The sequence below is a fragment of the Neopelma chrysocephalum genome, unplaced genomic scaffold (genome assembly GCF_003984885.1).
Source record: "Neopelma chrysocephalum unplaced genomic scaffold, ASM398488v2 Primary Assembly neopelma1_65b, whole genome shotgun sequence".
NCBI classification, from domain to species: domain Eukaryota; kingdom Metazoa; phylum Chordata; class Aves; order Passeriformes; family Pipridae; genus Neopelma; species Neopelma chrysocephalum.
The window spans coordinates 3,694,432-3,718,616 of NW_020897723.1; the positions used below are offsets into that span (position 1 = coordinate 3,694,432).

A 24,185-nucleotide genomic window follows, 5' to 3' on the forward strand; every position below is an offset into this window, starting at 1 on the left:
CGCCCGCGCGGGGGGGCGTGTCCGAGCGCGCCCGGCCCCGCCCCCCGGCGGCGCGTGCCCCGCTCGGCTCCCATGGTGCCCCGCGCGCGCGTGGATTTTAAATCCTCGGGCCAATGGGGAGCGGCCGCGCGCGGTAACGGCCCGGGGGGTTTGAATCGGACCGAGCCCGGACCGGCACCCACCGAGCCCGGCACCGACCGACCGACCCGACCGACTGCACCGATCCCGGTACCGGCACTGACTGACCGCACCGAACCCGGCACCGGCACTGACTGACCGGACCGAACCCGGCACCCGCACCCACCGATCCGGACCGGCACCGACCGATCCCGGCACCGGCACTGACTGACCGGACCGAGCCCGGCACCGACCGAGCGACCGGACCGATCCCGGCACTGGCACTGACTGAACGGAGCGATCCCGGCACCGACCGATCCCGGCACCGACCGACCGACCGGACCGAGCCCGGCACCGGCACCCACCGACCCGACCAAGCCGGCATCGACCAACCGGGACCGAGCTGAGCTGAGCCGAGCCCGGCACCGACCGACCGGACCGAGCTGAGCCTGGGACCGGCACCCACCGACCCCCGCACCGACCGAGCCTAGCCCAGCCCAGCCCCGATCCCCGCTGCTGCTCGGGCTCCGAGCCGTGCTCGCACCCGCCGCTCCCCGGCACCGGGACCCGCCGGTGTTCCGACACCGAGCTGAGCCCGGCCCAGGCCCCGCCGCTGCTCGGGCCCCGGCAGAGCCCCCCCGCATCCCCGCAGCCCCGCACGCCATGAGCGCGGCGGGCGGGAAGGCGGCGCGGCCGGCGGCGCTGGCGGAGCCGCCCCGCACGGAGCCGGCCCGGGCGGCGGCGGCGGCGGGCGGGAAGGAGGTGCCGAAGGTGCTCGTGGACCCGCGCACCCGGCGCAGCTTCGTGCGCGGGCGGTTCCTGGGCAAGGGCGGCTTCGCGCGGTGCTACGAGCTGGCCGAGGCCGAGAGCCGGGAGGTGTTCGCGGGGAAGGTGGTGCCCAAGTCGCTGCTGGTGAAGCCGCACCAGAAGGAGAAGATGTCCATGGAGATCGCCATCCACCGCAGCCTCTCCCACCGCCATGTCGTCGGATTCCAGAGCTTCTTCGAGGACGCCGACTTTGTCTATGTGGTGCTGGAGCTGTGCCGCCGCAGGGTGAGGGGCCGGGGCTCGGGGGGGCGGTGGGCACCGGTGTCCCTCGGGTATGGACCGTCCCCTTCCCCCCCGTCCCGTGTCCCCGTCCCGGCACTGACTGAGCGTCCCCCGCAGTCGCTGCTGGAGCTGCACAAGCGGCGGAAGGCGCTGAGCGAGCCCGAGGTGCGGTACTACCTGCGCCAGACCATCCTGGGCTGCCAGTACCTGCACAGCCACCGCGTCATCCACCGCGACCTCAAGCTGGGCAACCTGTTCCTCAGCGACGACATGGAGGTGAAGATCGGTAAGTGCCCGGGACGGGGTGTGTTGGGGACCCCAGCCCTAGGACTGGCCGGCCAGGTTGTGTCCGGTCACACACCCCTCCTTCCCATCTCTCCAGGTGACTTTGGCCTGGCCACCAAGGTCGAGTACGACGGCGAGCGCAAGAAGACGCTGTGTGGGACCCCCAACTATATCGCCCCAGAGGTGCTGGGCAAGAAGGGGCACAGCTTTGAGGTGGACATCTGGTCCATCGGCTGCATCATGTGAGTCAAAATGCCTTTGCAAGGCGAGGGGGGTGGGTGGTCCCTGTGGTCCTGGTCTTCTTGGCCCATCTGAGCTTTGGTGTGAGCCAAAGCTCCAGGTCACAGTCCCTGGGGCTCCTGGCTGAGCCCGGCTGCCAGCCAGCACCTGGCCTTGCCTGTGCTCTGACGTGCTGGGGTGCGTGTCTGCGTCTCAGCGTGACTGTCCCGGGGCATTTCCCAAAGGCATTTCCCATTCTTAACTGGAACTTCCCCCCCAGGGTGCTAGATCCCAGCTTCCCTTTCCAGGGAAAGGGAAGCACAAGTACAAGTAGCTGTTAGCACTGCTGAGTGTCCAATGCCAAGTGTGTTCCCCCTGCCAGGAAAACCCTCACGTGTACTTAGAAGAGGGTCACTTCCACACAGAATCCTGAGTCTCTTTTGCAAAACTGATGCCCTTTTGTCTGGGAACGCCCAGGTACACTCTGCTGGTGGGGAAACCTCCCTTTGAGACTTCTTGTCTAAAGGAAACGTACCTCCGGATCAAGAAGAACGAGTACACCATCCCTAAGGTACGGTGCTTGCCCTGGAGGATCCATTCACCTCACAGCAGTTCCCTGTCAGCCTCCTCTGCACCCCCTGTGTCTGGCACTCGGGGGGCTCTCATGTACCAGGGCAGTGGGTGTTACTGCTGGGTGGGGACAGTTCAGTCCGTGGTGGAGTGAACCCTCAAAGGTTCCTCCTGAGGAGCCAGCTGGTCTCTGCCCCTGATCCAGCAAAAATCTGAGCTGGGCAGTTGGCACATGAGGGTGAATGGACACGAGCAAGTCCATGAGGCCTGGGCCAGGTCTCCAGTTCATCCCACTGCTGCTGAGTCGGTCTTGTTCAAGTCAGCTGACTTCAGGCTGTTAGGAGACAGCTCTCTGTGCTGCCCAATTCTGCCTCCCCAGGCTCGTGTCATGTTTGCCCGATGCAGCGCTGGAGCTCTGCTCCAAGCAGAACTTCCCTGGTTGGTGAATCCAGTTGGTCTGTCTCTAGTGCATGTTGCCCACTGGCCTCTGTCTCTGAACTCCACCTGTCCCTCAGCACATCAACCCCGTGGCTGCGAACCTCATCCAGAAGATGCTGAGGTCCGACCCTGCCACGCGCCCGACCATCGACGAGCTGCTGAACGACGAGTTCTTCACCTCGGGCTACATCCCCAGCCGCCTGCCCACCAGCTGCCTCACCGTCGCACCCCGGTTCTCCATCGCTCCCAGCGGAATGGAGCTCGGGAGGAAGCCACTGACGGCCCTCAACAAAGGTGAGTGTGAGTGTGAGTGCCAGTGCCCTTGACAAAGGTGAGGGTGAGTGTGAGTGCCAGTACCCGTGTGCAGCTGGGCTGCAGTGCTGGACAGAGCCTGCCTGGCCTCCAGCAGCATCCAGAACCCTCGGTCTGGTGCTCCCTCCCATCATCTCCCAATTCTCATGGAAATTCGGAGCATTTTGTGGTTGAGGGGGTTCTCCTTGCTCTGCCTGGGAACAGAGTGGGGAGGAAGCACGGCAATAGCTGTAGCTCTGTGGTAATGGGCACAAAGGTGCACATGAAGTTCTGCCTGAACTTCTTTCCTGTGCAGGCAACACACACTAGAACAGGTTGCCCAGAGAAGGTGTGGAGTCTCCCTCACTGGAGATATTCCAGAACCATCTGGACACAATCCTGTGCCCTGTGTTCTGGGATGATCCTGCTTGAACAGGGAGATGGGACCAGATGCCCCACTGTGGTTCTTTCCAACGTGACCCGTTCTGTGTGTAAGGTGTTGCCTATACCCGCCTTTGGAAACCTCTCCCTGGTCACAGCCTCACACTCTCCTTTCTCCTGGCCCAGGACTGGACAGCCCTGCACTGGAGAACTTGCCGGACAAGGAGGAAGCAGCGGGGCTGCGGGAGGTGGGAGATGCTGTCACCTGCCACCTGGCTGACATGCTGCAGCAGCTGACAGCAGTCAATGCAGCCAAACCCTCTGAGAGAGTGGCAGTGAGACAAGGTGAGCCTGGGGCAGCCCATGGGCTTTGTGGGGTGCTCAGTGTGTGGAAAATGTCTCCTAACAAGCTCCTTTCTTCTTGCAGAGGAAGCTGAGGACCCAGCCTGCATTCCCATCTTCTGGGTTAGCAAATGGGTGGACTACTCAGATAAATATGGACTAGGTAAATACTGTGGGGGCAATGCTTCAGGCTTTCCTGATGTCTGAAGGGGCTGGGGAAAGCCTGAATTTGGGTCTTTAATCACCATGTTCCTGTGATGTGTCCAAGACCACTGCCAGTGATGTCACCAAATACCCAGAGAATCCACAGCAGTGGTCACTGAATATCAGCCCTGGCCACTTGCAGGTGGACAGGAGTTACCTGTGCATGAGGTGGTCAGGCTCTCCCCAGCTTGCACAGGGACCCACAGTGGCAGCTGAGGCTGTTTCTGCAGCAGGGGATGCAGGAAGGGAGATGACAAATGCAGAGGTGGAAAAGTGCCTCCCAGAACTCCCCCAAAGGAGACCTGGCAGGGAGTTGGTGTGGTGCCTGTTGGGGGTCCCCTGGGGGATACAACCATGTGCCTTTGTGTTTCCCACGGCTGGTGGGCCCTGAGTTTGCAGCCTCACGGGGTCCCTTTTGGGCAGGTTACCAGCTGTGTGACAACAGTGTCGGGGTTCTCTTCAACGACTCCACTCGCCTCATCATGTACAACGACGGGGACAACCTGCAGTACATTGAGCAGAACAGCACCGAGTCCTACTTCACCGTGAGGTCCTACCCCTCCACCCTGAACAAGAAGGTCAGTCCTGGGGAAGGCAAACCTGGCTGGGGAGCGGTGAGACTCCTGCCAGCCTTGGGCTTTGGTGGCAGGGTGGGTTCTAGGGAGAAACATCTCAAACTGGGGGTCACCTGGCACTCTTCAGGCTTCCTCTGGCTGGTGACACGTGGCCCCAAGGACAGACAGTACCATCTCTGTTTATCTCTACTGTCTGAGGCTCATTTATGAGCAGTTTCACAGAAATAGGCACTCGCATGACTCATGTGTACTAAAGTGTTCAGCAAACAGAGGCTGAAGTGGCACAGCCCGAGTTAACTTTGAGGATTTGCACAAGTTTGTGCAGTGGCACCTCAAGCTGTGAAGGACGTGAGGAGGCTCTGGGACTGTGATGGCAGCCCCGGGGTCACCCTCAGCTCCTCACAGCCCGTCCCCTCTGCAGATAACACTACTGAAGTACTTCCGGAACTACATGAGTGAGCACCTGCTGAAGGCAGGGGCCAACATCACTCCGCGGGAGGGGGACGAGCTGGCCAGGCTGCCCTACCTCTGCACCTGGTTCCGCACCCGCAGCGCCATCATCCTGCACCTCAGCAACGGCACCGTGCAGATCAACTTCTTCCAGGTGAGGCCCTTCCCGGGAATGGCTCCAGCTGCTCAGGGGCTCTGCCTGCTCGTGGTGCTGCTGGGAAGGTGGCAGGAGGCGATCACCCGAGCCAAGGCTTTGCCTGGGGAGCTGAGCACTGGAGGCTCCTCACTCCCCGTGCTGGTACCTGAGCCCCCCAGACGTGCCTCGCTCACGGAGGGGCCAAGCTCTGGAGCAGCAGGGAGGGTGCTGCAGTCAGTGCTGGGCTGGCTGTGCCCCTTTGCTGCACTCTGAAGGAATTCTGCAGCAGGGCCTTGTCCCCATGCTGTGGGTGTGGCTGGGATGGCACATGCACAGGAAATGCTGTCGGGGCTCAGGGTGATGACCGTGTGTTCTCTCTGCCCAGGACCACACCAAGGTCATCCTGTGCCCTCTCATGGCTGCTGTCACGTACATAGATGAGAAACGGGACTTCCGCACGTACAAGCTGAGCCTGATCGAGGAGCACGGCTGCTGCAAGGAGCTGGCCAGCCGCCTGCGCTACGCCCGCACCATGGTGGAGAAGCTCCTCAGCTCCAAGTCTGGCTCGGGCCGTGCGAAACCCTCTGCTTAGACCTTGTTCTTGCTGGACTCAGCGTCTGTGCCAAACTGCCCAGCTGTGGAGGGAGAGGTCTGGGAGCTCCCCTCCTGAGGCACAGCTGGGCTCCCACTCTTGGATACGGGCTCATTGCCACAAGGAAGCCCCTGTTGCTGTGGGAACAGTGTTGATCACTCTGACTGATGCCCAAAGGTTTCTTGATCCCCACTCCTAATGGAGTGGTTTTTTTAATTCCCTACCTAGTCTGTTTTTCTAACTTCCCAAAGCCAAAAGCCTGGCTCCAAACCAGCCCTCTTGTTTGAGGCACCTGGGCCTGCTCTTGAGAGAGCAGAGCGTGGGGAGAGCAGAGCTGTCACGTGCGGTGTCTGTACGTGGCTGCGCCCTTGCCTTGGGCTTCGTTTCCTTTGTAGAAGCTCAGGTAAGGCATTGAACATGCCCAGGGTGAGACCGAGCAATCGGCCTTTTAATACTGAAACTACACAAAACCTCAACTTTTGTATATTGCATAACTTGATTAAAGATTGTTTGCCGCAGCGTCCAGCCTGTTGCAGTTCCCTTTGGTGTGCGGAGGGAGGGAGCAGCACCTCTGCCTTCCCCTGTGACTGAGAGCCATCCTCTTACCCTCCCTTCAGCCTGGGGCTGGCCGTGCCTCTGGCTCTGCTCTGCTTGACAAGGAGCAAGAGGGAAACTGGCAGAGGGTGATGGGAAGTGGGGAAGGGAATAAGTTGTTTTGGGAGATGCTCTTGGGAGCAGAGAAAGGTAGGTGAGTTTACTTCTCCAGTGTTGGGGAACCTTCCCCTTTTGCAGATGCTTGGCTCTATTTCACCACATGGTTACTAATTATGAGTACAGCATCAGCAGAAGTCAGCTGCAGCAGACTCCTGCAGGAGCCCAGTGACCTCCAGCTGTTCTCCCCCCAATGCTCCCTGCCAGCACCAACAGGTGCTCTCAGGCCAATTTATTTTTAAGCAGGACAAGCTTTTTAGTTTTTATTTTTTTATAATATTTTGTATAAACATATTCTGAAAAGAAACTAGGTACAAACCCTGTTACCTATGTAACAAAATCCCACATCCCAGCACCCCCAGGAATCAGACTGTACAAAACTATTGCTGTTCCACAGAGGAACTTTACCATGGGGCTTCATGTGCCTGTGCACCCAGTTGCTACTGGAGGCCGGCTCATAGGGAACCAGGGCAGCAGAAGGGGCTGGGGGAGCTTCAGCATCAGCCCTGTGTTTGAGGGAAGGGATCCTTGGGGAAGAGTGAGTTCCCTGCTTTGTGCCCAGAGACAACTGCTCCCGAACTGCTGTCTGACCTGCTCAGGGGCTCAGGCCTGGCACAGGCACAGACTGAAAGGGAGACAACCTTGTTCTCAGCCCAGCTGAGATTCAAACCTTCATTCAGGGGGCTGTGCTGGAGACCCCCAAGTGCCACAGGGCTTTGCCCTTGCAAGCTTGGATACAACAGGCAGGTCCCAGCCGGGTGTGGCTGCTCAGCACTGCCTGGCTGAGCACAGTGCCCAGCGGGGCTGAGGGCTCAGCTCCAGTGTCAAGACGGGTACTGGTCCTGGTCACAGCTCAAACAGCTCAAACAGCTGTGTTCCATGGCACAGGAGAATGGACAAAGCTCGGTGATCCCCGGTGAACATCCCACCGTGACCAGTGTGGCCCTGAGAGCCTCATTGTGCTGGGGCATCACTGCCCTTGGGAAAACACAACCTGCATTTCCCTCTTTCTCCAAGCACCCAGTCCACCCCAGAGAGGTCTTTGTTCTCTGACCCACGTGCCTTCAGGCCCCTGAGTCTGACTGGGAGTGTTTGCAAAGGTGGGTGCCCAGAGGGTCCCTCTTGGGCTCAGGGGACCCCAGGCGAAAGCACAGTGCTGCCCTGTGCCCACCTTCCACACTGTGCTGCTGGTAATGCCCCGTATGCTGGGCACCTATCTGGCCCCGAGGAGAGGGAGAAGGACCCCCAGAGCCCCCGGGGCTGTGGGCACAGGCAGGGAGGAGCAGCTGCAGCATCCCTGTGGTGCCGTGTCCCCCTCAGGCGCCGTCGCCCCGCAGCCCCTGGCAGTAGTAGGGGTGGAAGATGCGCTCGTGGGCGCAGAGCCGCATGGCCCCGTGCGTGTGCAGCAGCAGCCGCGGGAAGCGGGAGGTGAAGTACTGCACAAAGCCCTCGGGGACGGAGCCCAGGGCTGCCCGAACCTCGGCTGGCAGCTCGTGGTAGTGGTGCTTCTGCAGGAGAGAGGGGGAGGTCAGAGAGGACAGGGACAGCGGGGTGGCAGGGGCAGGGCAGCGGGGTGGCCGCACCTTGTTCCTCATGGCCCGCAGCAGGTCACGCACCGACCCCCCCTTGTAGGTGCGGAACTTCCTCAGGTCTGGGGAGAGCAGAAGAGACACTGAGCAAGGTGGGACACAGCTGGGGCAAGGGGCTGCCACAGCCCTGCAGTGCCAGCACCACCCCCAGGTGCAGCAAACCCCGGCTTGGCTCTGCTCTCCCAAAGAAGGGATGGCACCTTTACCTGCCCTGGTTTTCAGCTCCCGGGCATGAGCAGGTGCCTCCTGGCCAGTAAAGGCAGCCTATTACCTGTCTACTCCCAGACCCAGGGGCAAGCCTGGCCTCCCCATGCTCACCCATCTGCAGTGGGAGGGAGATGTGCATCCTCCAGTTGGTTCTCACCACTGCCCGTGCCCCTGATTCCAGGGCTGACACGATGGGACCCTCAGCCGGCTCCTTCTCCACACGGTCGCTGACATCCTGTGTGCCCAAGAGCAGGGATGGGGTGGGTATCACACTGCCCTCACCCCACAGAGACTCAGCAACCCCCCACCCCTTCCAAAGGTAGCTCAGAATGAGCACGTTGACTTCAACCCAGCCGTTCCCAGCATGTTTTTCAGAGCACACCAGTGTTCACTGCCAGTGGGACAGCACAGGCTCACCTGGAAGAACTGCAGCTGCTTCTCCTGACTCCAGAAAAAGGGATGCACAAGGACCACAGGGGCTGAGGGCCGGTGCTGGGGTTCAGGGCTGATCATGGCCACAATCAGCTCCCTTGCCACAAGCTTGTCTGGAGGTGAAACAACACAGCGGAGAAATCAACCCCCTGCCAGGACCAGGAGCTTCCCCAGGGGGCCATGCCACTGGGGAAGGGTCTCAGCTGGGAAGGGTCTCACCGTGAGCCTCCTCCTGCAGGCAGCTCAGCTGGTAGGAGCCTGCCAGGATGTTGGCCTGGCGCCGCAGGCTGTCCCCAAAGGGGTGCTGCCCCCCCGACACCACGTAGTAGAAAACACAGCCAGCTGAGAAAATGTCCACGGCGCTGGTCTGCAAAACACGGGGGAGATGGGACTGTCAGGCAAAGGCTGGGGAAAGCCTTCACCTCCCACTGTTCCGTTCTTTATGTGGACCATTGGCTGTTGGCTGCAGAGCTGCTGAAAAACACATGGCATAGGAGTCCCATCACCCTGGGTCACTGTCAGGGAAGGGGCTTCCAGAGGCACAGCCAGAATTCAGGACTCCACAGCCTGAGGGACACACTGGGGCTGCTGGTGTCCCACCAGCTGGGCACATGGACCCCAGCCCGAGGGTATGGGAAGCTGCCAGCCCAAGCAGGCACCAGTACAGCAACTGCTCCCAGCAGGAATGGGATTCTCAGTGCTGAACAGAGAAGCAGAAGCGTGACCTTGGCAGAAATCTACAGCCCCTCCAACCTCCACACTCTGAATTTCTTAGAGGTGGAGCCCAATGAGACACCCTGTGAACACAGCTGGGCACTGTGCCCTGAGGACAGGGTCATTGGGGCAGCCACTGACTGGGGCAGCCCTGGCAAGCAGCACAGTGCCCGTGTCCGGGCTGGCTCGGGCTCACAGAGCTTGTCTTAATTGTGCACCCCAGCAGCGTGCACCAAGGCCACTGCCAGCGTGGGGACACTGCCACAACGGGCCCAAGGAGCACCCAGGGCAGGGCAGCCATGGCTCACTGACAGGGTTCTCCTTCGGGGCCTCCTGCAGCACCTCGGGCGCGATCCAGCCCTCGGTGCCAGGGATACCAGAGTGGAGACTGAAGCTCTGCCGTCCCCCCTGAAGCTTCTTGCAGAGGCCGAAGTCTGAGATGACAGCGCGGATCTGCCCGTGGCGATTTGGGGCAGAGATGAGGATGTTACAGGGCTTCAGGTCACGGTGGACTGGAAGAGAAAGTGTGTGCTGTCATCTGGCAGGGCTGGAGCAAACAGGGCTCTGCCAGTGCCCTGCACGCTGCCAACCCCGACAGCCCCTGCCTGAACCCCAACAGCCCCTGCCCAAACCCTGCAGCCTCGGCTGAGGACAGGATGCAGAGGGCCCTGCTGCCCTTACCGATGCTGAGGGAGTGGAGATGGGCCAGCCCCGACATGGTCTGACGCAGCAGGGACACCGGGTCCAGCCCCCGGCGGTTGAAGCTGGGGCTCTCCACATACTGGAACCACACAGAGGGAGAGAGAGAGGAACTGAGCCTGATTTACTGGGCAAAGGCAAGGCTGGCTGGGAGAGAGATGCCTCCCCAGGCTGACAGAGAGGGGTGGAGACCAGCCTGTATGGAGGCTGTTTGTGCCCAAGGCTTTTGTTTCCAGGGCTCTCAGTGGGCCCCAGCAGCAGCCCCATGCCCAGGGCAGGGGGGGCCGGGCTCACCTCCTGCAGGGTGGCAGAGCAGAGCTCGATGGCGATGTAGTGGAACTGCCTGTCCCTCTCGGTGCAGAAGTAGCGCACGACGTGGGGGTGCTCGTCCGACTCCCGCAGCAGTTGGACCTCCCGGTCGAGCAGATGGACACACTCGGGCAGGAGCCGCTTCACGGCCACGTTCCGGCCCTCGAACTGCCCCCTGTGCAGAGAGTCCTCAGCAGAGCCCACTGCTGCTGCCCCATGCCCAGTGCCTGGTTACTGAGGCCCACAAGCCCAGCTCTGGGACAGGTGTGATGAGGACCAGAGGAAAGGGAAGGTGGCAGCTTGCTCTCAAAAGTCCCTGAACCAGCAGCCACCACCTTGGGCAACAGCCACCTTGGTTCTGTCCCTGTGGCTCCCAATGGGAGCAGAATGGGGACAGGCATCCAGTGTTACCCACCTGAAGACAAAAGTTCCTCCAGCTCCGTGGCCCAGCACATCCTTGGGGTTAAAAGAAACTTTCCCAACTACAACCAGGTCTGGTTCTGCATGTGCAGGGGAAGAGAAGACAGCAATCCTTCAGCCTCCAAGCATTAGTTCTGCATGGAGGACAACTAGTTCTTTATCCATCTGGCCATTTCTTGGGCCCTACTCTTATGTAGCCCACATTTATTCAGCAGCAGGACCAGCACCTCCTCCCATCCCAGCTGAGCTGCAGCCCTCTCATCTGTGGGCATCCCTGCTCCTGTGTTGGGTGACAGCATCTCCAGACAGACAGCCCCACACCCTGCCCGTTCCCCCTGCACCCACCTGCAGCAGCCTCTGGGACAGCCAGACCTGGGCTGACCATCCCATTTGCCAGGTCCTCCAGGGGAGCTGAGGGGCCGGAGCCCTGTGAGAGCTCCAATGTGGAGAGCTCCAATGTGCTTCCTCGGTCCAGCCCCGGCTTCCCAGGCCCTGCAGGGACACCCTCCCTGGAGACCCGGCCCGGGAGCAGCATCTCCTGCTGCTGCTGCAGGAGCTGGATCTGCTCCTCCAGCTGTTGCTGCTGCACCATGTGCTGCTGCTGCTGCAGTTTCTGGAACACAAACCATGGGAATGCTCTGCTCCATGCCCGGAGTGCAGCTGGAGCATTGGCAGGGCTCGGCACAGCAGCGTGGGCTCTGCTGTCCCTCACCCTCCACCACCACTCACCATGAGCAGGAGGAGCAGGACTCCCCCACCCAGCAGAGCTGTGCCAACACCAGCCATCACCAGGTCCCAGGTGCCCTCGGGATACACCTCCACCTGCTCCCCTGGAGCGGGGTCTGGCTGGAGCTGCCCCTCGCTGCGGACAGCCGGCTCCTCCGGGCTGCTCGGGGCCAGGAACTGCAACACACACCCGAGGGACAGACTGCAGGGCACTCAGGTCTGGGACTCCCTCCCTGTCCTACCCCGTGCTGGGGACCCACTGCCCACTCTAAGCAGCCCAGACCCCTCAGTGACCCAGCACCCTTCACTGCTCACATCATCAAACACAGTCCTGGCAGGAGGAGCCCTGGGGATGATGGTTTCCGTGGTCTTCCTCAGGTTCTCCGGGAAGGCTCGCAGCATCGTGGTGTGGACCACGGGAGGCAGCTCATGGTGCCCTGTGGCAGGAGGGGAACAACCATCAGTTTGCTCCTGGTCACAGCATCTGTCCCTCACCTCCGCAGTGCCATGGGCACACCAGCAGCCCTGGCCCTCCTGGAGAAGGGGGGTCACTTCTGATGGGACCCCCCAGCATGGGTAACGGTGAGCCCTGCTTCAAAGGGTCCCTGCCTGCCCCTGGGTGGGGGTGCCCAGTGGCCCTTCCTGGAGAGGGGACAAGGATGGGCTGAAACAAGGTCCCAAGCCAGAGTCACCGAAGCCCCTGAGGTAACTCACAGCCTCAGTCCCTTTCACCCTACTGGGCAGAGCAGGTCGGGCTGTGCCCCCCAAAGAACACCAGCAGCTCAGGCTGCCCCCCCCAGGTACCCTCCTGGAACCAGGACGTGGGGAAGCCCGTGCCCATCGCAGGTCCACACCTATGAGGAGCCACTGGTTGTGGAGCGCGGTGATGCTGCCCTGCGGGTACTTGACGTCGGTGCTGGGCGTGATCTCGCACTCCCCCGACTCTCTCAAGGTCACGTCGTCTGTGGTGGGGCCGTCGATTCTGGCCAGTGTGATGCCCTGGGGCTGGGGGTGGCAGCTCATGGGGCACCAGCGCTGGGACAGGTGCCCGCCGCGCTCACCCCGAGCGGGGACACTCACCACCAGCGCCACGCTGCCGTGCACCAGCGAGGTCAGGGCGTAGAAGCTGGTCGCGTGCTTCCCCACATAGAGTGCTGGCCTGCAGGACAGGGACAGGCATCACCTTCCATCCATCACGGCTCAGGGTGGCCAAGCACCAGGAATGTGAATGCCACGGCGCAGGAACCACCTACAGCAGCTGGGTCTTAGTGGCAGCAAAGTCCTTGACGGACTGGTAGCTCCACTTGAGGACGTGGATGTCCTGTGACTGGAAGGTGAGGTAGCGCAGGGTCTCCATGGCCAGGTTGAGGTGGGGGATGCGGCGCAGGCTGTCCTGGTGCCACACGTAGATGCCAACCACGGGTGAGCCATAGTTCTGTGCCCACAGGACCTCCCCGCTCTCCTTGTCCAGGGTCACCACCAGCCCGTCCCCACTCGAGGCCAAGTGTGCCATTTCTGGGAGAGCAAGAGGGAGATGCAGCAGTGGGCCCGTGTCCTGTCTGGTCACCTTTAGTCCTGCCACGGGCTGTGGGTTGCTGCCCCTTCTCCCCAGCAACTGGCGCAGCAGAGACCTGCTGGCCCTGGCAGCGTCACCCCAGGGCCCCCCACAGCCAGGGTCCTGCTGCGAATGTGGCACTGGGCAGCTGGCTCCCATGGCTCCCATGGCTCCCATGGCTCCCACGGCTCCCACAGATCCCACAGCTCCCACTCACTGTAGTGGCAGGACTCCTCGCACAGCGGGGCCGAGTACTCGGAGAAGGTGGCGTTCCAGCGCAGCTCCCGCGACTTGGTGTCATACATGGTGATGACGTACTCTGGGGACAGGAGAAGGGCACGAGGTCACCTCCAGTGCCCCATTCCTGGGACCAGGCAGGTGGAGAGGGCACAAGGCTCCCTTACGGGTCCGGCCAATGTAGAGCAGGGGGCTGGACGGGCACAGGCCATCCCAGGCCTCTGTCGAGAGGGTGGTCTGCTTCTCTCCTGACTTGGGGTCCACAACGAACCAGGTGTCCTGCTTCTTCCCTGAGAAGGAAAATACCTTTTCTCTGAGTCCCCACAGCCCATCCCCGAGAGCACCCACTGGGCTCCTGCCTGGTGCCCTCCATGACTCCCAGGAGCCCCTGGTTGACCCCTCCTCCCCAGGGCCTTCCATACCAGTGTAGAGCACCCCATCCGAGCTGCGGCACGGGGAGGACTGGACCAGCTCCGGGATGGTGAATGGCAGCTTCTGCAACACCGACAGGAGAATGGATGCAGGACCAGAGTCACCTCCCCCTGCCTGGTGAACCCCAGGGGGACACGGGATGCCCACAGCCCCCCAGCCTCACTGACCATCAAGCCTTCTTTGTTCTTTCCTCCCAGGATATACAGGCTGCCGTCATTGGGGTCTGGAAGGAATGCTGGCCTGGGAAGGAGGAGACCCTGTCTGTCACTCCAGCAGTTACTGGGGAGGCTGTGCACCCCAGGGCCTCCTGCTCTGCCCACCCGCCCACGGGGATGACACTCACTCTGCCACATACACCGGCACCTGCAGAATGGGATCTGAAACAGAGAGTGAGAGGCGACGTCAGCAGCGCTCCGGTGTGCGGGACAGCACAGCACTGCTGGCTACCAGCATGGCACTGTCACCCAGCGTGGCACTGCTGGCTACCAGCATGGCACTGTCACCCAGCGTGGCACTGTCACCCAGCATGGCACTGTCACCCAGCGTGGCACTGTCACCCAGCGTGGCACTGTCACCCAGCCCAGTCACGCAGTCTATTAGCATTTCAGACCCAGAATAGACACTGACAGAAGATGCTCACCCATGCTTGGCCATGCCTGGGGCTGTGCCTGGGGCTGGAGTGTTCCCCAAGTCTGGGCACTGCTGGCCCAGAGCCCATCCAGCAAAAGCCAGGTGGGAGGAGCATCCCGAAACCCCGGATAGAGACAAGCTCTGGGAGCCAGGCTGTGAGCAAACCCCCTCCTCAGTCACTACTCACCATCCTTCAGTGTCCACTTGATGTCCCCTGTGCTCTTGCTGACGGCGTGGAGGTTCCCATCCAGCGTGGAGACAAAGAGCAATGTTTCTGGGACAGTCACAGCACCACCTTTGAGGCACTAGGACAGACACACCATCCTTGAGAGCTCGGCCAGACTTGGGGACGAGCTCACAGCCTGGGTCCTCTGTGCAGCTCAGCCCCTGCACCCAGCACCCCACAGAGGGGGGGCAGAGCCCCACAGTCCCTCTGCTCCCCAGCAAGGTGAGACTGAGAGGGAAAGAATTTACTTCCTTGCATCATCATGTTAAATCTGCTCATTCCTCCAGCTCCACCCGCACAGGACATCACACAGCCTCACCTGGTGCTGGCTGCTCAGAGGTGCTGTGTGCCATAAACCTCTGGCCAGTGGTCCCAGCACTGGGGCAGCTGCACTGGTGGTGACTGGCACCACCACCACCCGCAGTCCCTGGCCTCTGCAGCATCGCTCACATCCCACCAGAGCAGCCCTGGGGTGGGAGCAGACTTCCTCCTCCTTGCCGCAGAGCCAGCTACCCCGGGTGCCTTTCTAAGGGGACGTGAGCAGCCCAACCGTCAGCTCCTTCCAGAAACAAACGAGTCGGGTGACTTTTCATGCCAGAGGCACGATGATTGCTCGGCCAGGCCTTCAGAGCTGCAGGTTTCAGCTACCTGACGTCAAGGAAGTAATTGCAAATTCACCTGGGAGAGGGAGCTGCTGCTTCCACGTATTACACCTGCACAGCGAGCGCCAGCCCAGCCAGTGGCACACACATCAGCCTCACCCCCTTGGCAAACAGGGGTCAGCAAACAGCGCCGGCACCCACACGGCTCCAGCAGTCCCTGACGCCAGGGATTCGGGAGCAGCGCCTGAGCTCCCGGCTGGCCACAGATCCAGCATGGGAAGCCCAAGGACACCCCTCGGACCTGCTCCCCCCCACAGCCCCCTCGCTGCTCTGTGAGCCTGAGCTGGCAGAATCCGGCCTGAGGACTTGGCCAGGCTGTGGAGCAGGGAGAGGCTCCAGCCAGTGCCCATGTGTGAGCAGGTGCCCACCTGCAGAGCAGAACCCGATGGTACCAGAATGGCCGTGGCACGGTGGGGTCAGGAGATTCCTCCAGGTGCAACAACACAGTCAGCACTCCCAACAGGAGCCAGGTCACCTGGAGCACACGTCAGCTCCCTCTCAATGCACCTCACACAAACCTCTCTGTCTCCAGCCCAGTTCTTTTATTTGTCTTTCTTCTTGCTTAATTTTCAGGTGAGGTCAGAGCAAGTTTTCCAGCCCTGACTTTGCCTGGAGGATGTGGTTGGGACAGGCAGGGCAGGGGACTGCTCCCCACTGCCGCTCCTCCAGCCCCTGCAGCCATACAGGGCTCTCAGGGACGAGCCAGGCCGGCAGACACGGGGCTCTTGTGGTGTGGCCACCTGCCCGGGGGAAACCGAGACTGCTGGGCCCCCCTGGCTGTCAGTGCTGTCAGGGCTCTGTGCTTCCTTCCCCCAGTGCTCTGTGGTTTCTTCCATCTCTTCTACAAAATGTTGTGTTTTGGTGACAGGGCACTCAGGGAAAGGCCCAGCTGCCCAGCCCGCTCCCCACACACCACTGTGGGCAGAACTGGGAGCACTGGGTGCCTGGGAGCTGCCACCCTCCCTCTGCTTCCATCCCTGGCTGCCCCAGCAGCCCTTCTGGCCTGCTCCAGCCCAGAAGTGTGGCTGTCGTTCTCATGGGATGTTCCCAGGACTGTGCTTTCCAGAGACTCCCAGCACAGCACCCTGGAGTGTGCAGCGATGCTACTGGGGCTGGAGCTCGGCCGTGAGCTCGGGGATACTTCCCCCAGGACAGAGGGGGACAGCCAGGCACAGACAGCCACAGGGCACCAGCATCCGCTGCTTCCTTCACTGGAGCAGCTCTGCTCATGTCATCCAAAGCCACCCTGGCACGCTGCCCTCTCCACTTGAACCGCCACCAGCTGCAGGACCTGGATCCGGCTCCGAGGGCACCACCCTGCCAGGCAGCAGCTCCGCGGGCAGGAGGGGGCCGAGGGCGCCCAGGGAAGGGGACTCGCTCCTGGGGCCGCAGCCAGGCCCAGGGGTGGGGATGGAGAACAACCTCCGGGGCTCCCTCGCACAGCGGCGATGGCCACAGGCCCCCCCACACCAGCACCCGGCCCCGCGGGCACCGTGGCCCCATTGCCTACACCACGTACCCCCCTCTGTGTGCCGGACCCCGCGCCCACCGGGGTCACAAGCGGAGCTGCACCCACGCGGCTCGGGGGCCCGCGGGGCCGCCCCTGCCCGCAGTGTCACACCCGGGGAACAGGAACTCTCGTGTGTCGGAGCCCTCCCGCAGGACATGCGGGGCACAGCGAGCACAGGCACCCGCGCAGGAACCACGCGGCCACCGCGCTGTCCCCCTCGATCTTCCCCCTGCACTGTCCCCTCACACAGCGCTGTCCCTGCCCTCACTGTCCCTCCCCTCACTGTCCCCCTCACACAGCACCGTCCCTCTCCTCACCGTCCCTCCCCTCACTGTCCCCTCACACAGCACTGTCGCCCCCCGGGCGCTGTCCCTCCCCTGCGCACCCCCAGCTCCCAGCGCGGCCGTACCTGTGCCGGGGGCGGCAGCAGCAGCAGGAGCAGGAGCAGCGGCAGGAGCAGCCCCCGGAGCCCCCGCGGTGGCGGCGCGGCGGGGCCGCCCATGTCCCGGCCAGGCCTGGCCGGGCCGCGCTGCCGCCGTGAGTCAGCGGGGCCGGGGCGGGTCCCGGACGCGGCTTCCGCCCCCCCCGCGCTCCGCACCCGCTCCGGGGCACCCCGGGCCGGCACCCCGGGCCCCCTGCCCGGCTCCCCCCGCGGTTCCCGAGCGTTGTCAGGCGCGGGAGGAGCCGCCCCCTCGTTCAGCGCACACCCCCCCATCCCTCCCCCGGCGGCGGTCACCGCTCCCATCCCGCCCGCCCGGACACCGAGCTGGGAAAATTCCTCTGACCGGTAAGGCGAGGCAGCCCCGGCAGTACCGGCACAGGACCGGCTGCACACCCAGACCCGCCTCAGCCCATCCCCAGCCCCCGGTGCCGGGAGCTCTGCCCGAGGGACAGGGGGGAGCGGTGGGACACCCCCCCCCCCGAACTCAATATTGAACCTGGACACTAAACCGAGCGGGAACGTGCCCCCGGCACGCTGGGAGAACGACAGAGCAGATTTGGGGATTTGTTTCTGTGATCCCGCTCTTGAACTGTCAGCGCTGGGGGTTTTTTGGGTGGGGGGAGAGCAGGTGCCTAAAGCCGGAGGCGAAGCCGAGCAGAGCCCATTCAGCGACAGAAGTGCGGCTGTAGAAAGCCCAGCACAGGGGCTGCCCCAGAGCTGTTAAACGGGACTGTGACACCGCGACCAGGGCTGGGCCAGCCCAGGAGGACCAGGACAATTTTGGTGTAAAAGGAAATCAAAGTCTGGCTTTGGGCAGGGGGTGGAGAGAGACCATCCTGTAACCCACAGCCCACGTGTGTGTGGTGGCACAGGGCAACAGCACCTAAATCCCCACCCTGGGTGACCGGCACCCGCAGCTCCAATGTGACACCTGGCATTGGATCCCCTGAATTTCTGCCTGTGTCCATCTTCCTGCAAAGAAACTCGCTACAAACCCTTTGCTCGCAGCTGTTTATGCAGGAGGAAGCAGCTCGGTACACACAGAATACTGAATCACTCAAACAAAAAAATACTTAATTATCAAACTTTAATTCATAAGACTAATCTTACAGAATAAAACACCAGGATAACCAGTCAAGGTTACACTTAAAAAATCCAGCAGTGCAAATCTAAGACTAAATATTTGTCATCTCCCCCCTCCCCCCAAAATAGGCAATAGATTATTTAAAAATACCATAATACATGGTACTCACATATTCCATTTAAAATAAATCTGCAGTGGACACAAATATCTAAGACTTTTTTTTAATATAAAACCAAAGAATGAATTGCTTTGAGTATGAGTAAGACAGAGTGAACTTCCATGAGCCACAAAGGTGAATCCTTGGCTAGAAGGTAAAATGGCCATATTTCATACAAGACTCATTACGGCTCTCCTGGTCCCCTCCTCCCCCCCAGTGACGAGGACATTAATTAACAAAACAATATGCCAACAGCCTCATCCTAACAGGTGGGGAGAGGCTGGAGTACAGAACTGAGAGCGAAAACAGCTCCACTGGAAAAACCAAGTTACAGAGGAAGAGAAGTAAACAAAGGAAGGAAAGTCTGGAAAGGAGCCCTGTGGTGTGGGCACAGCAAGGATGGGCGCAGGGAGTGCTGTGCCCGTGCCAGCAGCACTGGTGGGGTCAGGGGCCATGGCTGTCGGGCAGGGGGTGCAGAGTGGACCCCAACGTGGCACCTGGGCAGTGGCAGGGCAGGGAATTGGCCCTTCAGAGCACGGAGGAGCAGCACACACCGGCTGGCAGGTACAGGCTGGGCAGGTGTGAGTGTGTCACGGGCACAGCACCGGGGTGGTGACAGTTTCTTATCTCATTTGAGTCCAGACCACTCTCTGCCATCACCAAAACATCCTGACTGTAGTTACACCTTCCTCATCAGTGTCATTAATGGAAAATAACCGTTGGCTTTAAACTTGGTATGAAGCCGTGTAACACAAACTCTTCATGCAAAACACAGTCTCTGTTCAAACCCAACCAGGCCGAGCAACACACTCCTGCACTCCCAACACAATACTGATCCCAAGACTGCTTACACTTGGGATGCAGAAATGGAGAAGGAATACTGAACTTGAGACAAGGAGAAGAAGAGAAACCCACAGCATTGGGCACAGAGGAGGGAAAGGGATGGCACACAGGTGAGCTGTGACGCTCAGTGTCACAGAGCAGGGGAGGAAGCTTGGGGACTGACATGGGAGGGATCCCCACAGATGGCAGAGGGGACTGCCCAGGCACTGGGAGCCACCAGCAAACACTGGCTGTGTCCCACAGAAACCCACATTTGCCCCTTGGGTGCTTTAATCTGCAATTAGCAAACCCAGAGAGCACTTAGTGTAACCTCATACGGAGTTGCACCCCAGGATGCTCCCAGGGAATCACACCTACACACAGCAGGAACCAGTTGCTATTGAAAGCACCTTGTTAAAATTGTAGTTTAACCACTACTGCACCACTTTTGTGCAGCTATTACCTTTAACTTCCTACAGAAGATTACAGATCTCAGAACCATCTTTACCACCAACTCCAAATACTGGGGGTACTCGCACTTTACTCACAAGCTGTGTCTCACTGAGGACCAACCACCAAACTCCTCGCCAGGACCACCAGTTACACTGAGTCTGCCCTGGGATGGTCACAGTGACCAGAGACTAAAATCCAAAGCCAAGACAGGCTGGCAACAGCTGTGAGGCAACTGTGGCACTATCCCACTAAAGAGAGGGTGTTTCTTAATGTCAGTAACTGCCTTGGAAAAACTGGTGTAAGCCAGAACACACAAAGCTCCACATCATTCCCAAAAGGATCTTAAAACCGGTGCTGCTAAGTTCAGCTGGAATATTCATTTCAAAGAACTCGCATGAAGCCTGGGATATTGAGCCAACAAACACCAACTAAAGCATTTTATAAGTCACTTTCCTGTGTTTTAATTCAAACTTTGCACATAGAACAAAAAAGTGAAACCATTTCATTTTTCCAATCAAATCCAACCTGAAAGGAAGCACCTAAACAGGATCACATTTTCTTAGTTTATAGTATTTTCTTCGTGTTTAAAACTGCTTTGTATGTAACCAAGGATGTTGTGTTCAGTTTCTTTTGAGCTGCTGGGTTGTACCTGGCCCAGGACGAAGAGTAACTGTGCCCCTGGGCAGGGAGCAACAGGAGTGTGCCAAGCTGCCCTGTGCCCTGGTGCCTCGGCAGCGGGGCAGCACCTGCCCCCCTGGGCACTCGCCCTACAGTTACTCACCCGGTCGCTGCGTCCTGCACAGGAGCTGGGGAGGAGCTGAACTCGGGCACAGGAGCTGGGGAGGAGCTGAACTCGGGCACCAGCCCTCTCCAGGAGCAAGGGGACGAAGGAACAGGAAAGGAAACGGAACATGAACGGATGCACAGACAGGTCCGAGCAAGTCAAGGAGCAAGCGGGAGCTGATCATCACCCAGCCGGGAAGGTGGTCAGTGCCAAGGTGACCTCAGGTGACAGAGAGAGCCAGTGTTACCCCTTTTCTTTATTCTGCAGCACCCACACTTTCCACTGGGTAACGAATTGTAAATTTAAGCCTTAACACCAGGACTGGCACCCAGAAAATCACCCGTGTGTGACTGCGTCTCTTCCGTAACGTTGTCACCAGTTAACTCGGGACAGCCCAGGGAGCTGACACGGCTCTTCTGCCCCGAGCCCCTCGTGTCAGGACACACTGCTGCTGGCTTGGACACAGAAAGGAAACACCTCAAGCTACAAGAGTAACAAGCACATCACTAGTTTCTATGTAGGATATGAAATACCTTTAAAATTCATACTGCATGGCTGTTCTAACAGAAAATACAACCCAAAAGCTATCAAGAGGCTACAGGGAAATACGTGACCTTAACACCTACCAGAAAGCCAATGCTTTTCCCAGTCTCCCGAGTAAAATAAAAATAAAATAAATACTCATTTGGGAATTTGCACCTGCTGAGTTTCAGCTGGGCTTTTTCAAGGAGAGGGAAAAGTGCACATGGAGTATATTAGACTCGGCTGTTCCTAAAAGGCTGTTTCTCCATGAGTTGGAGCTACTGGCATGGAGCAGCCGTGTGCCATGTTGGTGCCCCAGCACTAACACAGAGTAGGGATGTGTGAGCTGCTCCAGTCTGGCTGCACAATGGCACCTGCTACGGGCTCTGTTCCCAACACCTGAGAGGAATGGCACGGGGATGGCTGGGATGACACGCTGAGCCTGGCACGTTGGTTCAGACAGGATGAGCTGTGAGAGCCTCCTGTGAACTGGAGTAGGAGAAAAGCTGGAAGGTGATTTACATTTCAAAACATTGGCTGCTGGATATTCTAAATTTGGTACAATTCGATGAATTTGAAAATCATCATAAATTTTCAAATCCAGGTCACAAAAGACTGCTGCAGTTATCAAGGATCCAAAACAGCATCTGAGCTTCTCTCTGCCCCGCTCCTCCCACCCCAAACAGGGCAGGAAGGACTCTGTGGTCCCCTCCCTTTGGGAGGTCGGTGTCACTGTGTCACCCCACTCTCTCCAGACAGTGTTAGGGTGTTTCCATCCATGTCACTGTGTCCCCCTGCTCACACCAGGCAGCACAAAGGTGTTTCCAGTCCAACGGGTCAGTGTCAGTGCAGCAGCTGCAACATGACTCTGGACTGCAACATGCAAGGAAATGCTCCCCAGCTGCAGCAGCCAGGGCAGGAGGGGAACCACTGACCGGGGACAGCAGGCAGCACCGGGTCACCTGCCACAGAACACCCCCAGGGGATTCATCTGCTCCAGACAGGCTACAGAGACCAACCCACAGATGTCAGTGTCGGGAAAAGGCAAGGAAAGTCCCAAACGAGCATCTTTGGGTTAAAACAAAGAATTAGTTCTGCTACCAAAGAGTGGAAGCTGCCCTGGAGGGGCGGTGGGATATGGCTTCACCCAACAGCGACGCTGCACACGGCTACAGTTTGTTCTTAAAAAGCTGCTCCTGGAATTCTCAGGCACAGCCAAGTAACTAAATTAAGTCTAATGTTGATAACTGAAAGATTATGAAAATATTTTTGTTCAAACCATGTAAAAAATCCTCAATAATACATCGTAATCTTCTCTTTTTAAAACTAAACTGGAAGATCAACTCTCAGCATATTTAAGTGTATTACACACAATATTTTGTGAATTAAGATTTATTGATTTCCATTGTATTTGCTTTAAATATGGTTGAAGCTGACTGCAGAAAAGGGATGGTGAAATCTTTAAGTTAAAAGTAAACTAATGGTGAAAGAACATCACCTCTGGCTTCCATCCGTGCCTCGTTTAGCATGTTTTAGCAATAAGTTCCAGGACTGTCACATCCAGGGATGTTGGAGGCCTCTCCCAGCAGTGTCCTTAGCTTTGTGTCATTTTCCTGTGCCAGAGGTGAGCGTGCTTTCAAAAATACTGCCACTTCCCAAGCACCGTGTCTTTGATTGCATCCACATACTGAGTGGGCACCCAATAGACCCAGTAGTAAGATGCTTCTGTTGGGCCCAGCTGAAATGCCTGCAATTAAAAATGACAACATTTACACAGGGGAACAAACTGCTGGCCCAGGGGACAGGCACAGCTCACCCACTGCCAAACCAGCCCAGCCTGTCCCACACTGCAGCTCTTGGGTGGGCAATTAAAGGAGCACTCCAGAAAAACAAGAGCTGCACAGCACCAATAAAACAACGACCTCTTCCCTTCTTCAGCATCACAGCAGCAACCAAAACTCACGGCCAGTTTCAAGAACATGAGGAAACTATTCTGGAACACAATCTGAAGCATAACTCAGAGTCTCTAAAGAGATGACAGAGCTGAGAAGCCAAAACAGGAACTAAACAAGACAATGACTGTTTTTATAGTCATAACATTTCATAGGATTTTATATTTAGACATAATGTCCTATACTCAACTTCTCTCCTCTGCCCAGGAGAGGAGCACCAGGGCGTGCCAGAACCTCTGTCCTTGGGATAAATTTATTGCAACATGTGCTGAAGAGGACATTTTCTCCCATGGGTGAACAAAAATTAAGTATTTGGACAGAGACTACAGCACTACCCTTCTGCAGGCAATGATTCTAAGGTAAAACATTTTTCTTTTCTCCCCCTAAAGGAGGAAACAGACTTCTTACAGAAAAGAAACTTACTTTAACATTAAAAGTTAGTTACTGTACTTTGAAAAACCCACAGATTGAAAGAAACAAAAAATTCAGCACATTAGCACAGCTCTCTTCTGAAATGTTACTTTGCTAGATCCAATGCCAGTTGTCCAAAAAATTACAGTTGTGAAAAAATATTGCAGCATCAAGTCCCTTTTTCTTTTAATCTGCAGCAAGGCCTGTTTATATAAATACCACAGACACCGGAAATCAAATCAGGTATTGAAAAATATCGCTAAGAAATCATGAGCTATGGTGTGTTTTTACTGTTTTAACACTGTCACAGTCAGAAGATACAAAATAATGCTTAAACACTTCATGTTCGTGTGAAACCAGCCCAGACTTCCACACAGCAGCAGATATTCAATATGGACCCAAAATATTGACACTGTGACAGCAGTTCACATCCCCATCCCCATGAGGCTGGAACCACCATCCACTTCTAACCTGCTCCAATCTCCAGCCTCCCTGGTGTGTTCTGCATGAAGGAATTAGATGGATATAATTAAAGTAGAGCTGTTACTCACCATCATGTGATAATCCTCATGGCCTTCAATAGGTTCACTCACCACATTTTTAATGGACCCCATGGGTAATTTTTCTGTTCTCTCTATATTAAAATTGATCAGAGTATTATTTCTGATGTGTGGGGAAGCAATACTTCATATCACTTTCATACATCACCTCCCTTGACGCCAAAACCCCCTCAGGTCAGCAGTCTCCTCTCAGGTGAGTTTGGGTACCTGGTGCCCAGGACCTGGCAGCACCAACCCCCCAGCTGGCACCCCAACCAAACACAGCTCCTCTGGCACCCCAACCAAACAC

General features: G+C 58.4%; 3 protein-coding genes across 5 annotated transcripts in view; 1 reads left to right on the forward strand and 2 right to left on the reverse strand.

Annotated features, from left to right (window-relative positions):
* The first annotated feature begins 426 nt into the window (after positions 1-426).
* On the forward strand, positions 427-6,173 carry PLK1 (polo like kinase 1). Its single transcript, XM_027684034.1, has 10 exons — positions 427-1,170; positions 1,285-1,453; positions 1,550-1,694; positions 2,149-2,242; positions 2,757-2,973; positions 3,538-3,696; positions 3,779-3,856; positions 4,321-4,475; positions 4,894-5,076; positions 5,444-6,173. Exons 1-10 carry the CDS (start codon positions 781-783, stop codon positions 5,648-5,650), a joined length of 1,797 nt encoding a protein of 598 aa, XP_027539835.1. The 5' UTR covers positions 427-780; the 3' UTR covers positions 5,651-6,173.
* A 655-nt stretch (positions 6,174-6,828) lies between these two features.
* On the reverse strand, positions 6,829-17,221 carry ERN2 (endoplasmic reticulum to nucleus signaling 2). Of its 3 annotated transcripts, none has more exons than XM_027684043.1 (22): positions 17,119-17,221; positions 14,499-14,616; positions 14,025-14,058; positions 13,849-13,921; positions 13,672-13,744; positions 13,417-13,539; positions 13,230-13,331; positions 12,711-12,972; positions 12,538-12,616; positions 12,312-12,462; positions 11,773-11,894; positions 11,461-11,634; positions 11,077-11,344; positions 10,727-10,817; positions 10,297-10,486; positions 9,985-10,084; positions 9,616-9,815; positions 8,809-8,956; positions 8,575-8,702; positions 8,269-8,392; positions 7,945-8,012; positions 6,829-7,869 (listed from the first exon to the last, which is right to left on the reverse strand). In XM_027684043.1, the coding sequence occupies exons 1-22, from the start codon at positions 17,209-17,211 to the stop codon at positions 7,678-7,680; spliced, it is 2,913 nt and encodes a 970-aa protein (XP_027539844.1). In that variant the 5' UTR covers positions 17,212-17,221; the 3' UTR covers positions 6,829-7,677. The 3 variants fall into 3 exon arrangements, 2 of the variants coding, with proteins under 2 accessions (XP_027539844.1, XP_027539843.1); XR_003534318.1 differs by having other exon boundaries at positions 7,821-7,869; positions 8,315-8,392; XM_027684042.1 differs by having other exon boundaries at positions 6,829-8,012.
* Positions 17,222-22,349: 5,128 nt separating this feature from the next.
* The window catches only part of UBFD1 (ubiquitin family domain containing 1), a 7,029-nt gene continuing 5,193 nt past the window's right edge, over positions 22,350-24,185 (reverse strand). The window contains exons 6-7 of the mRNA XM_027684044.1: positions 23,888-23,970; positions 22,350-22,720 (exon numbers count right to left, since the gene is read on the reverse strand). Of these exons, the coding sequence (XP_027539845.1) occupies positions 22,610-22,720; positions 23,888-23,970 (194 nt within the window). The 3' untranslated portion in view covers positions 22,350-22,609. The remainder of the gene's footprint in view (positions 22,721-23,887; positions 23,971-24,185) is intronic.